This window comes from Centruroides sculpturatus, unplaced genomic scaffold (assembly GCF_000671375.1).
Source record: "Centruroides sculpturatus isolate CEXI.00-Female unplaced genomic scaffold, Cexi_2.0 scaffold151, whole genome shotgun sequence".
NCBI classification, from domain to species: Eukaryota; Metazoa; Arthropoda; class Arachnida; order Scorpiones; family Buthidae; genus Centruroides; species Centruroides sculpturatus.
Genome location: NW_019384363.1, coordinates 518,518 through 532,192, shown reverse-complemented (window position 1 = coordinate 532,192; position 13,675 = coordinate 518,518). Strand labels below are relative to the sequence as shown.

Below are 13,675 nucleotides of genomic sequence, written 5' to 3'. Positions count from 1 at the left end.
GCAACAAATATCTTCACTGTCAAGAAAGTCATCAACAAGGGCAGTCTTTGTATGCAGACATTATTGTCCATGAAAATGAAATCTGCATCTACAACACTTCAGAAAAGTCTCATATAAGATTTCAAAGTCTTGTCTTTGTATCTTCTTGCAGTTATGACACCTGTTAAAAAATATGGTGTGACCATTAAACATAATGCTACCCCAGCCCAAAATACTACCACCTGAACCTGGTGTCCTTCTCTACTCTACTCTACTCTACTCTCTCTCTCTCGTTTATATGGAGATTGCAGCCTATATCGCTTTTTCTCCGACGTGCGGCGCCACCTTATTTGGTAAAGCGACCCGATCGATGAATATACTGTTCTAGAAGGTATATATGATATTTCGAGGACATGTCGGCCTGTGGCCAATACAGAGGAGACAATGTACGCACAGTTTGTAAATTCAGTCGTAAGTGTTTCAGTAGGTCCGTGCGACTCGTAGTATACTCTGGACACCTTAGCCAGAAATGATCAGTAGTTTCTGCCTCCCCACAGAACAAACAGTTTGGGGACGGGACGATACCACGCGAATAAAGAAAGTCATTGAGTGGGGCTGTACCAGTCCGTAGTTTCGACAGGAGTGTTTCCGCTTGCCGCGATGAAGCGTGGTGATAAGGCCACGGGTAAAAAGGACGGAGATACTCCCTACCCCTGTTCCTATGGACCGCAGCCCAGTGATCCCGTAACGAATTACGTGTGTCCTGCCATACCGACCGATGAATGTCCTTAGGCAACAGCGGGCCCCTCCAGGAACCAGATAAATTCGTTCCTGGAATTCCGATAAGGCTCCTTTCGCTGCCTTATCCGCGTCTTCGTTGAGTGCAATACCGACGTGCCCCGGAGTCCATAACATCACAATAGGCTGAGGAAAGGACGACACAGCCGCCGCAATATCGATGATGATCGCTTCTGAAGTATACTCCACGTTAGCCAATGCCTCTAGCACCGAACGACTGTCTGTACTTAAAATGGTTGGACAAGGGTTTTGGGAACACAGAGCCAACCCCCACAAAACACCAGCAGCTTCCGCCCCGAAGACCCCACACTGAGCGTCCAGATCCCACGTCTCACTCCTCCGCCCCTCCGCTATGAAGACGCCCATCGACGTCCGATTGGGTGACTTCGACCCATCTGTTCCGATTAAAGCCCACCCTTCGCGATAATTGCGCATCCATTCGTCGAATGCCACCCTGTCCTCGTCAGGAATACGAATACTCCCAGTCCTGAACACGTCAATGTTTATCCTCGAGCCCATCTGCTCGACAGTCGGCGGCAGATTCTGTTGACGATAAATGTTCGCAATCGCTATCCCGAGTTTCCGTAAATGAGAGACCGCTCTGATCACGTAAGGTTCCTGGTATCTCCGCCATCTATAGTGATCCAGGCCATGCCGTTTCGAATAAATACTAGAGAGCGAGCTAAAACGGCCCCTCGATATGTGCGTGACTATATGTCTGATCGTCCTTAAGTTAAGACGTGCTTTTAAACCAATGTAATTCGCCTCCGTATACATCGCTAGCAGCGAAGTAGTTAGTGGCACCCCGAGAGCCGCCCTAAGGGCCATGTGGATAGGCTTTTCGATCCGGTTGATGACTGACGGTGGCGCTCCGTCCAGGAGAGGCGCCCCGTATTCCGCCATCGGTAGGAGAACCGTATTGATCAACTGAAGTAGATTTCTCTGACGCGCCCCATTCCGCCGAGAAGCAAAATAAAGGAGATACGAACTCGCTCTTGTTAATTTATTACGAAGGAAACTTTCGTGCTCCCTCCATGTGAACGTCTCATTAAGAAACACCCCCAGAATTCGCATTGACTTGACCTGAGGAATTGTTCCCGACCCTAGCCTTAGGGGAACAGTCGGTCTGTGCCGCTTTGGTGAAAAATCAATGACACCGCTCTTCGGCGCAGAGAATACCATGCTCCACTGGGCCGACCAGTGCTCAATATGATCCAGTGCCCTCTGGATCCGAAACCTAGCCATATCCGCCTGTGTACTCGATCCTATAATGTAAAGATCGTCGGCGTACAGAACGCTCACCACATCCGTTGGGATCACCCGCCAGAGGTCAGCCATGTACAGGGAAAAAAGAAGCGGAGCCAACACGCTCCCCTGCGGTACACCGGAGTTAAACTTATGTGGTCCCGAGAGCACACCCCTCCACTTGACCCTAAACTCCCTATTCACTATAAAGTCACACAACCACCGAAGCGTTTTCCCTGACAACCCGTAGTGGACTAGCTTGGCAATTAATCCGTTCTGATGGACCGTGTCGTACGCACCCTCCAGGTCGAGTGATACCAAATACACCCACTTCTTTTGGGCGCGGGCCACCGAAATAGTGTGGTGGATAAGAATTACCGCGTCTTCCGCCCCTCGATAAGGGAGAAAACCAAAGTGATTTTCATGAAATATATTGGATTCCAACAAGGCCCTCTGAAACCTCTGTAACAGCATTCGTTCAAAGATTTTTGCCACGTTTGATGTGAGCGAGATCGGCCTGTATGCCGCGCACGAAGTCGCCTGTCTCCCCGGTTTTAGGATCGGAAGAATGTATGCCGACCGCCACTCCGCCGGAAGATGGCCAGTGTTCCATATCTTATTCATAAGCTCCAGAAGGGCTTCCCGCCCCGCCCTGGGGAGCGACCGCAATCTGGGCCTGGTGTCCTTCCATGATGTTCATGGGACTGTATTGAATTCTCCACTCTCTCCAGATTCTAATCTGATAAGAATGGAGGTAATGGATGGCTGCCGTCGGTTAGACGAAACCTGGCCATCTTTCTCCATCCATTTCAATCTCCACAAAGAATGTCTTTATCAGAAGGCGGTAAACGTGAATTAGTAAAGTCCATGACCATGTTTTAAACTAAAACAATATTTATTCACAACACTCTTACGAGTACACTTGAGAGAGAGTTACACATGCTCATGGCAGCGATCACTCGACAAGAAGAAGCAACAATACCCAGAATCCCCTGCGGAAAAAACTCTTGTCCCCATTTTTCAATCCAGGATTCTCGGGGAACTCCTAGAGGAGTGGCGCCATCTCATGAGTCCGTGATGGTCTCCGCACCCTGATGTCAAGAATGTTGAAATTGGACTTTGAATGTATGAGACAACACTCTGTTCACTGATGAGTCTGGTACAATCTACCTAATTATTCTTGCGGCGACCATCCATTACCTCCAAGGAAAATTAGACAGGAAAGGACTACAGTAATGTCCCTGGTGCTAAAGCATATGTGGGGCTGGAGCCCCCATCCAAATTTTGGTATAAGCCCTACGGCCAGTAGGAAAATGATAGCCAGAAAGCCAAGGCAGTTAAGATGTCAGCCATTAAATTTGAGGAATGAGCCACCAAAAGAAAACTCTGGCTATGAGCCTACTTGACATCATCTTAAATGAGCTTTTTTTTATACACAATCAATGGAATGCAATGTACTGGATACCCAACAAAAAGTTCATTTGTCTGGATCCTTGCATAAACAGTTTGTCATGAAACTCTAATACCAGACATTTTGAAAAGAGTTGAGACATTCTTCTGTTACAATCAGGGGTGTGCCGTGACATTTGATGATAGGGAAGCTGTGTTTTTGTAAGAAGCCGACTTCCAGGGGCAATCAGTCAGTGATGGTCTAGGGTCCATTCGTATTCGTTTGTTCGATAAGCCAGTAAAAACCGTAGACTTCTCTAAATGTATTTTTAATTAATAGATTATCTAACGCACTTAATAAATAAGCAAGTTCAATATAATTAACTCTGTTATATTAGATTTAATAGATTCTCTAAGCCCTCTAAATGCCAATTCTAGCTTCGATAACATCTACTAATTGAAATATAATATATCTATTAGCCGTATCTATCTCGTTATAATTTTCAATATTTATTTTATATTGTGTACTAATGTTAAATTCTATTCTATTTTGATTTCCAAATTGCTTCAATTTTGCGAAAGATTCGATGTGAGATTTAGGATTTTCGTGTCTTTTGCCAGCTTTATTAAAATTATTTAAATCGTCAAAGCCAATCTCATTCCACACACTAATTTTATTTGAAAATAGTAGGCAAGGCCAACAAAACAATTTTTGCATTTTTATGCATCCACAGAGCCATTTTATATCTTCATAAATTTTATTGTGAAAATGTCAAACAAATTTTTTTATCGACGTATTTATATTTAATTTAGGCATTGGTCTTTCTCTTTTAATAATGTTTTCTTTTTCATTATAAGGTCTCGAGCCAAAACTTTTTGAAATAAATTTTCAATATCACAATTACATTCTAAATTGCTAGCTATAATATAAGGGCTAAAATTAAAAATAAAATTATAAAAACTTACTTGTTAAAATAAAATGTGTGATCGATATACAATTATACATACCTGGTACAAAATATTCGATTGTATGAATATAGTTTTATGAAGAAACGTACATAAAAATAGCATAAGATATTCTTTACTTCTTAAATATTAAAACAATCCACTTAGTTAAAAGTGCTCCCTATCAGTGACTCGTGGATGGAATCAGAGACAATCTTGGTAGGTGTGCGGTGCATGCATGCATGCCAAATCCCAAGGGTGCTGATACCAGTTAATGTCTCTTTTGTCTCATCACTAGTATATCTCAAAGGACGCGACAGGGTTGTTGTAAATTTTAAACGTTTCTCATCATAGCTGTAAAAATCTAAATACGTTAAACTTAATAGATTGCCCGTCTTTTGTTTTCTAACTAATTCCTTTTAGGACCAGGTGTTGTCCACAGAAATTTCCAAAATTTACAACTTTTCGGTCACTCTTGTTGAACTGGAAAAATTTCTGCCTTTATTACATCTAATACAGTATTTTGAAGAAATCAGTCTCCACTGTACTCGGCTAGAGATGGTTCGGTAAAGCTTTTGTTTAAGTAATATTCTGGCTCTTTCATCAGGGTTTTGTTTATGTCCCCAATTCCCTAATCGCTTAATTATTTAACTACTTCTTAAGTAGAAATAAGTCTAAACTGGTTACTTTGTACTCGAATATTTGTAGTCTCGGGAAAAAGTGGAAAGACAAATTTTTATGACAAACGGATACATAAATCGTAAATTTAAGGAAAATAAATTCTACAGCTTTTTCTGTACCTGGTGCATCTCTCTCATTATTAAATTTAGTCGTAAATGACACTGTCGAAGTAACGGCTAATTTTTTAACATTATACAAGAATTGTACATGTTTTTTTTCTACATCCCCTTAGAGATGGGACATACCAAATTGTAATATCACTGGTTTAACATTGAAATCCATGAGTAATATAAAATCGGAGAGCGGAATAAAAATATCAAATGTTTTAATGGATTTTTTAAACTCCTGTCAACTATACAGAACTATCGTAAAAACATACCAGTAAATTCTTATCGGTTGGGTTAAGTTATAAATCTACTCATTATTCACGTAATCAGCCAAATATCTAGCGGGCGGGCGGCTAACAGCCCGGAACTGGTCCCGGACAGAATTGGAAGCATTGGATGTGTAACATCAACTCAAGGTCGTAGGCTTCCACCGGCTAAACTGGGTGATGTTGGTGCTTTGTAAAGCGCGTGCGCAGATCTGGCTTTTTGGAATCTGACAATACAGAGATTCCACTCCACCATTAATATTTGAATATAAATAGCAATCTTTTTTTTTTTTTCACGTGTAGTATAGAAATTTGTAATAAGATACATAATGCGGTTGTAATAAAACATTGTACGATTATTTTCATATAATTAAAATTAATACAGTAATACCTCGACTTACGCGAACCCGGAGTTACGTGATTTTCAAATCTCGTCGATTCGTCTTTTGTTTGAGCGCCACGCTACTTTTGATTACTCACTCCCCCCACACTATTGTTCAGCTTACATGTTCAGACGTGTCACGCGGAATTGACACATAGCTACAATTTATTTTGTGTTATTTATTTCTGTGTTTGTTATATCTACGGAGCCTTGAGAGACTCTATGTGGTGATTTCTTGTAACCGTGAACGAATCAAAAGATGAGATAAGATTAACGAGAACATTTATTAGCTTACATATATCCGACTTGGATTTTACACAAATTGCGAAATTATACCCCGACTTACACGAATTCGAGTTACGCAGTTATCGCTCGGTCCCACCTATTGCGTAAGTTCGGGGTATTACTGTATGTATTTATTTTTTAGAAAATACAAGGGAAGCGGCGCTTCCACCGCTTCTAATGACGGCATGCCACTGGTTACAATCCACTGTTAATGTAAAATAGTGGTCCTGTTGAGAAGTGGTAACTTTTGGATGACACTTCAACATTGTAAGAAAGTGATAGTTGACATTCAACGTATCCTGTTTTTTAAACTCTAGCCCAAAACATGGTAATGACACTCTGCAGCACATTTCTGAACACATCTGTCTGTAACTGTGTTATGTATGCAAACCTCCAGGGGATAACCCACACTGAATTGCCCCTTGATCTAGTTAGGCAACCCCCAGCAAACTTTGACCTTTGCCATCCTTCCTTTGTCTCCAGGCAATTGTGCATTAGCTGTAGTGACACTTAGATCTGGATGCACATGTTATGTTGCATTATCACAAAGTTACATTTGCATTATAATAAAGTTAATTATATATGTTACAAGTAATTGTTTATTTTATGGACACAACAAACTGGCCTGCTTCTAGCCTTCCAATAGTTCTTTCTTTTGTAAAATCATCTATTTAGCATCTTTGTGGCAATATGATTGTCAGTAACAAACTGTTCTTAATAGTTAAAACAATACAGAAACAATGCCAGGCTACTACTGTATACAGGTAGTCCTCGGTTTATGCTGCAGTTCGGTTTCTAGAAAAGCTAGCACAAATCGAATCAGCATAAAATGAACCCATATTTACAGTGAGGTATAGGATTAGGTTCTATATAAGTGAAAAATAAGCAAATAATTTTGTTTATTAATACAATATAATACAAAATACATATATTATAAATTTAATTATTTGATAATAAAATACATTTTATTATTTATTTATTTTATTATTTAATTTAATAAAATACATTTTAAAAATGTATTTTATGATAAAATAAAATGAAATGTTTTTATTAAAAAATCTTAAGAAAAACAAATGATATTTCAAAGTTTCGGATCTCTTATATTTTTTGGAAAAAAGTATCCATCTTTAATTGTTTCGATTTTTGTTTTCTTTCATTAAGAATTTCGGAATATGGTTGAATAGATGCGATGATGCTCCTTTTTACATTTGCACTTTGCTCCTAATCGTTGTCAACTCACAAAGTTCATCCATCAAACTTTCCATAGTTGAAAGGATACGCTTTAGATTGGCCATTTTCGTTACTCTGAGTTTCCTCTTTGTTTTCTTGCTTCTCGGACTGTTCACAATCTAATTCTTTGTATAATTCTTCTAAGTCTTCATTTGAGAGTGGCTGATCATGGGCTTCTAAAACTTCTGTCACATCTTCAGATGTAACTTCCAATCCCACATCACGCACAAGTCTGGTAATGTATTCAATTAAATTCTCCTGATGTGCTACTTCTTCAAAATCGTGCATGAATGCTAAAAAAAGTTTATGCCAAACTCCATTTAAGCATTTTGCTGTAACTTCATCCCAAGCCAACTTGATGTTTTTAATGCCTTTCAAAATATTGAAAGACCACCAGTAGTCTTTAACAGTTTTGTCTGAAGTGTCTAAAACTCTCATCATTTCCATGAATGTATTACAGAGATAATAAGCTTTGAAGGTTGCAATAACCCCCTGATCCATTGGTTGCAAAAGAGATGTATCAGGAAGCATGTAAACAACTGTGACATCCAATGGTGTTCTTATTTCATCAAGATTTTGAGAATGTCCTGGAGCATTGTTCAAGAGAAGAAGTGCCTTGGATGGTAATTTATTTTCTTCACAAAGAGAAGCACAGTAGGGCAAAAATAACTTGTGTACCAATCTGTGAAAACATCTTGTGTGGTCTAAGCTTTCTTGTTCTATTTCTAATAAATGGCAATATGTCTTTATTTAGACCCTTTAAAGCAAATGGTGTCTGTGAATGATACACTAACATTGGTTTAAGTTTCAAAGTTCCTGAAACTGGTGGTTTTTGACTCCCAACAAAAGAGTTGATCTATCTTTCGCAACTTTAAAACCTGGAGCGGAACATTCTTCATGAGAAATAAAAGTTTGTGCTGGTAACTTTTTCCAATAAAGCCCAGTCTCATCAACGTTGAAGATTAGGTCTGGAGAATAGTTGCCTTGTTCTACATAACCCTGAAATTCCTTAGGAAAAGCATATCTGTACTTGCTGCTTCACACATTATTTTACACTAAGACAGCTAGTTTGGGATTTAAATCTCATAAACTAACCCTCGCTTCCCAAAAAAGTTTCTTTGACTCCATCTGTCTAATTAAGATTATAAAAAATTGATTTTGCTGTTTTAGTTATATCAGCTTGAGTCAAGGAAATGATTTTTTTGATTTGCATCATCCACCCATAACGATAACAATTTTTCCATTTTTTCAAAAATTTTACCTCTACTGTAATTCACATGTTTTACATTTACTGCCATAAACTGTTGAGCAGAGTGTTTAATTTTATCTGCATTTTTCATAATGTTAGTAACAGTCGATGGATATAAGTTCAAAGATCTACAGACATTAGAGCATGTTTGTCCATTTTCCATTCGTCGAATAACTTCCATTTTTGTTTCTATGGAGATAGATTGCCATGCTTTCTTAACATGTTTAGATAATTCTGGTGCACTTCTTTTATCTGACATAATAACATTCCTTTATTCTTGTATATGTATGTGGGTACCTAAACATTTAGTTTATTAATTTAATGAAATTGTATACAAAACAGAAAAAATAAATATATTCAATAAAAATCTTTGTTTTAACAAATGTACAACATCGCAGCTCAGTAAATACGTCAACACTGAAATGAAAATCAGTCTAGCATAGGGAAAATTGGGGAATTACACGGCAAAATGCAAATTGCGCAGTGGCATTATTGTGAATTGGCATAAACCGAGGGCTACCTGTATATAAAGCCTGTGTATTTTGTATAAACTTAAGCTTTTATATGAAACATTCAACCATATCCTGGGTATTTTTATTGTTTGGAAACAGTCACATAAATAAATTGCTATTTTTTAAAATTTTTTGTCCTATCTCTGTATTGAATGATTATGCTTATTTTTTTAACACAAATGTATAAAATACAGATACAATTTTTTAAAAATAACTTACCTACATCAGATCCTCCTTTCTTTTCTGTCATCCATTGACCAGAAGTCCAAAATTGTTTAGGATCTCTACTTATTAAATTATTAAAAGCAGTCTGAAATCTTTTATTTGTATTGCGTGCCACCATCTGAAAATAAATTAGATTTTTAAAATATTAATAATTATTCCTAGTAAAAATATCATTTGAAATCATTTACTATTAAGAAATGATTTCAAATGATAAATTGTCAGGAAGTGATACTTGGTTCAATCAGAAAAAAACTGGAATTATTTTTTAAGCACATCATTTAATATTTTTCAAAATATTCCTCCCACAGTTCAGACAAGTTTTCCACATCTACTCATAAAAATGGCTTGACTGTTTGCATACCCATTCCATGACTCCTCTTGCACATCACCATTCCAATTTCTACAGTTAAACACATCATGCATTATTAATTAATATGCAAAATCATGACTAATCTGCAAACAGTGGCAACTTCATCAACCATGATGGATCAATTACTCTGGATCAAGGCAGTTGCAGCAGCAATGTTAGTGTCAGTGATGGCCGACTTTGCTCTGCCAGTATATGAGTTGTCCAGTACTGATTGTCATCCTGCAAGAAACCTCTTGGCCCATTTAGAGTTGTAATTTTGACACTGCATTCTTATCATAAATAGTTTCCAATCAACAATGAATTTCACTGGGTTTAGCTTTTTATAAGATCAGAAATTCAATGATTGAATGCTGTCTCTCCTTGGACAGACTCACAGTGTTGCACACCATTTTCTGGAATAGGTTCCTGCACTACAGTGTAGTAGCAGTGCTGCTAACATATGCAAAGTATTAATAGTCAATGCTCCAACATACTTGCTAAATTCTGTTTTCCTAGCACAAATGCTTTATTTTTAACAAAATAATTCTTGTTTCTTTTTGACTGAACCAAACAGTAAATAGTAACAAATGGCAAGTCCTTTGCAATCACTTACTTTGTAGAAAAGAATGTAACATAATGGAAATGGTATGAATTGTTATCAAATGATCTTATAATATTTCCAAATTTTTAATTTCTGAATACATGACATCCATTGATGTTAGTTGACAATTTAGCGACATCAAATGGTATCATTTGACAAATATTCTGTTTATTAATAATGATATGTTTATTTATTTAGGGTTGCTAGACGTCTAGTATATATGCTCCTTTTTAAAGAAATGTCCTAGTGTCCTGGCAAATTTTATCAGGATGCCTACTTGTCCCATATTTAGCAAAAGAAATGACAAATTGAAATTTTAAGATCATATTATATGAAACAAAAAACTAATAACACTTTAAACAAGTTGGATACTCCTCACTCCTCATATAAATCATTGGAGTAGAACTGGGAAATAGAACAGTGTTTCAAATATTGGCACCGTGAATAGTCAGTAGTGGCCACAGTGGATTACATGTTTACATCATTACAGTCAGCACAGATGTAAGCATTTAAATTCAAACATTCACTCATAATTTCATAAACTGCCAATAGCTATCACTTGCTGCTTTTGCTTGATCAATCAAAATCAAAATGGAATGGATAAAATTTAGAACTCTGGATTTCTTTTACTTTATCATGCCAAAAAGATAGTGTTCTATAAATTCAGTTATTTTTTTTATCAAAGTGTTAAAAGTTAGGGATTAACAATGTTTCATATATGTTCCATATTATTCAAAATAAATTTAAATATCTTTATATACAGGTCCTGTTTTTTCATTTTGGAAATCTGGCAACTCTAATTTATTAGATATTGCTGGTGACTAATATTGCAAATTCTGAATGTTTCATACAAAGTTCTATTTATGTGGGTATTTTTAATTAGAAAATAATTGTTTATATTTTATGTTTATACAAAGTTTATTACCTTAGTAAAAATATCACTTTATCATTTACAAACAATGTCAATTGATATAATCTCTGAAGTAATTTTTGGACAGTTTCAAGTGACCAAATAATATGAGATGTCACTTGTTATCGATTGTTGATGAAATTTTTTCAAATGATATGAAATGATTTCAATTGGTATTAATTGATGAAATGATGTCACTCGAACATGAAGTAATATAAAATCAAATAACACTTTATTATTAAATTGAATTTTTATTATTCTATTTAAATTTCACTAGAATATAACATAAATATTGACATAATATTGTAAAATATTTATCAATCATAATAAAATCAAAAATCTCTAACCATCTAAACAGATAATAATATAAATAATACTCCAAAAATTTTATAATTTTAAATTATTCTATAACAAGTTAATTCTTTAACTAAAAATATTGATAAAACTGTGATAGATATCAACATATATGTAAGATTTTAAATACAGTACCTGAATTGTTTTGGCTGCTCCATCTGTCATTGCTAAAGGACAGGAATACAAGCCCGACGAAGGTGCATAAAGATATAGCTTAACCATTTGATAGAGTCGACTATATTACAGAAATAACTTATTTATTTTTACTTTCAAATTAAATCAAATTTAATAACATACTTATTGTATGTTTAATAAAATTTTTACTGAAAAATTTAAAATATTTTATACCTCCATTCTGAATATTTCTTTTCATATCCAATTGCAATGAGTCCTTCTTCAGCAGATATATCATGTAACTTTTTCCATGCATCACAAGTCCATAATTTATTAACATAAACACCCCAAGCATTTTGCTGGTTCAATTTTGGAGGATTTAATTCACATTCTCTTCCTAAAACATTGATATCACTTGCTACACAATCTCCAAATCTAATCAAATCTGGCTCAATTTCATATAATACCTAAATAAATTAAAACCATTTTACTTTTTTAATTCATTTATTTTATAAAACAATTATAAACTTATGTAATTAACCATTAAATTAGTCAACAAATTAAATAACTGATTTATTTTATAATGTAAGTTTCACACTTTGATGGTGAATCAATCATTAGAATGATTAAAATATGTTTACACAATCAAAAATTTTGCTATAGAATTCAATACATATACAGTATAATCAGGGCATTCAAGTGCTTGTTTGGGAACATTGGGTAGAGTGGGTTGCTTTTGCTTTTCAAACAAATGAAATAAGTAGAAAGTTTCTTTATTAATAAAGAGCAGCCTTAAAATATGAACTTCCATATAAAAAAGTTAATGGCAAGCTATTTTGTATAATTTGTAGTAGAACTTTAGCAGGTTTCAAACTTTTAAAGATATTTGAAACAAATCATCCAATCAAAGTCGAAAAAGCTATTATACTTTTCAAAAGAAAACCGTCAAATTTGCTCTAAAAAAAACAAAACAAATGTTATTACTTAACAAAGTATAAAACAAAATTAAGATCGATAATTAGAAGCATCAAACGAAAAAAGAAAAACGTGGCAAATGCCAAATACAGAGGACACGTAGACCCTCGAAAAGTTAATTGTGCGCAAAAAGGGGATGGTCGAGAGCGTTAATGTTAATAATACAATGCCGCTGTACCGGAACAAACAACTAGTAAGCTTGGAATCGAAAATGGTCCAAATTTCTGGTTTTTCCGGTTTTCTGGACGTAGGATAAACATACATTTAAAACATAAACAATGGAAAATAAAGAACAAAACTGTATTTAAAACGCCGTATGCAAGTAATCACACTGCAACTGGCATCATTGTAGATCTATAAATTTTCCACTATCGTCCGTTCTTCCTTCCTTCCTTAATCTCGAGAACGGAGTTAGATAGATGAAAAACGAATCAGATATAGAAAACATGGGTAGGAAGACCCAATTAACTGTACAGTACAAGAACTTCTGATGCAAACCGGAAGTCATATTATTTCAATTCAAATCTTTCCCCTGAAAATAGTTAATAGATGACTGTCACAATTCTATTGTTAACGGAAAACTATAGTGTACAGTGTACAGGGACAAGACACTACTAATTTGAGGTGGAGAGCATACATTTTATATTAAATAAATTAAAAATTGCAGCCGGCATTATGACGATGTAACAATAAATAATTGCTCATTATAATCTATTTTTATTTAGTTTTTTTCGGGTTTTTTTTTTTACTCTTTTCGCCGTGTGGGCACTAAGAGGGCCTCTTTAAGCAAGTCCATTATTGGTTTGGCCAGGCCGGGTGATGAGGGACGGGGCCCGACATATCCGAACGGACCACCCCGAAATAGTGCGATGTCAGCGGTGCCCAGGCACAGGGCGCAGACCCTGGGGGCGCAGAAATGACCCAAAACTTAGGTTCTGGGCGTAGTTACAGAAGCTCGTACCGGGCGCATAAAAGGCTAGTTATGGCGCTGCTCCGAAATATTCCTGGGAATTATTTCACTCGTCCGGGTTCAATCCCGGGTCCCCTAGAGCGGTAGGTTGCCACCTTGACCGCTCGGC

General features: G+C 36.2%; 1 protein-coding gene across 1 annotated transcript in view; it reads right to left on the bottom strand.

Annotated features, from left to right (window-relative positions):
- The window catches only part of LOC111641460 (acyl-CoA dehydrogenase family member 11-like), a gene marked incomplete at its 3' end in the record, with an annotated part of 35,416 nt that overhangs the window by 14,374 nt on the left and 7,367 nt on the right, over window positions 1-13,675 (bottom strand). Inside the window, exons 3-5 of the mRNA XM_023387637.1 lie at window positions 11,856-12,088; window positions 11,643-11,742; window positions 9,288-9,411 (exon numbers count right to left, since the gene is read on the bottom strand). Of these exons, the coding sequence (XP_023243405.1) occupies window positions 9,288-9,411; window positions 11,643-11,742; window positions 11,856-12,088 (457 nt within the window). The remainder of the gene's footprint in view (window positions 1-9,287; window positions 9,412-11,642; window positions 11,743-11,855; window positions 12,089-13,675) is intronic.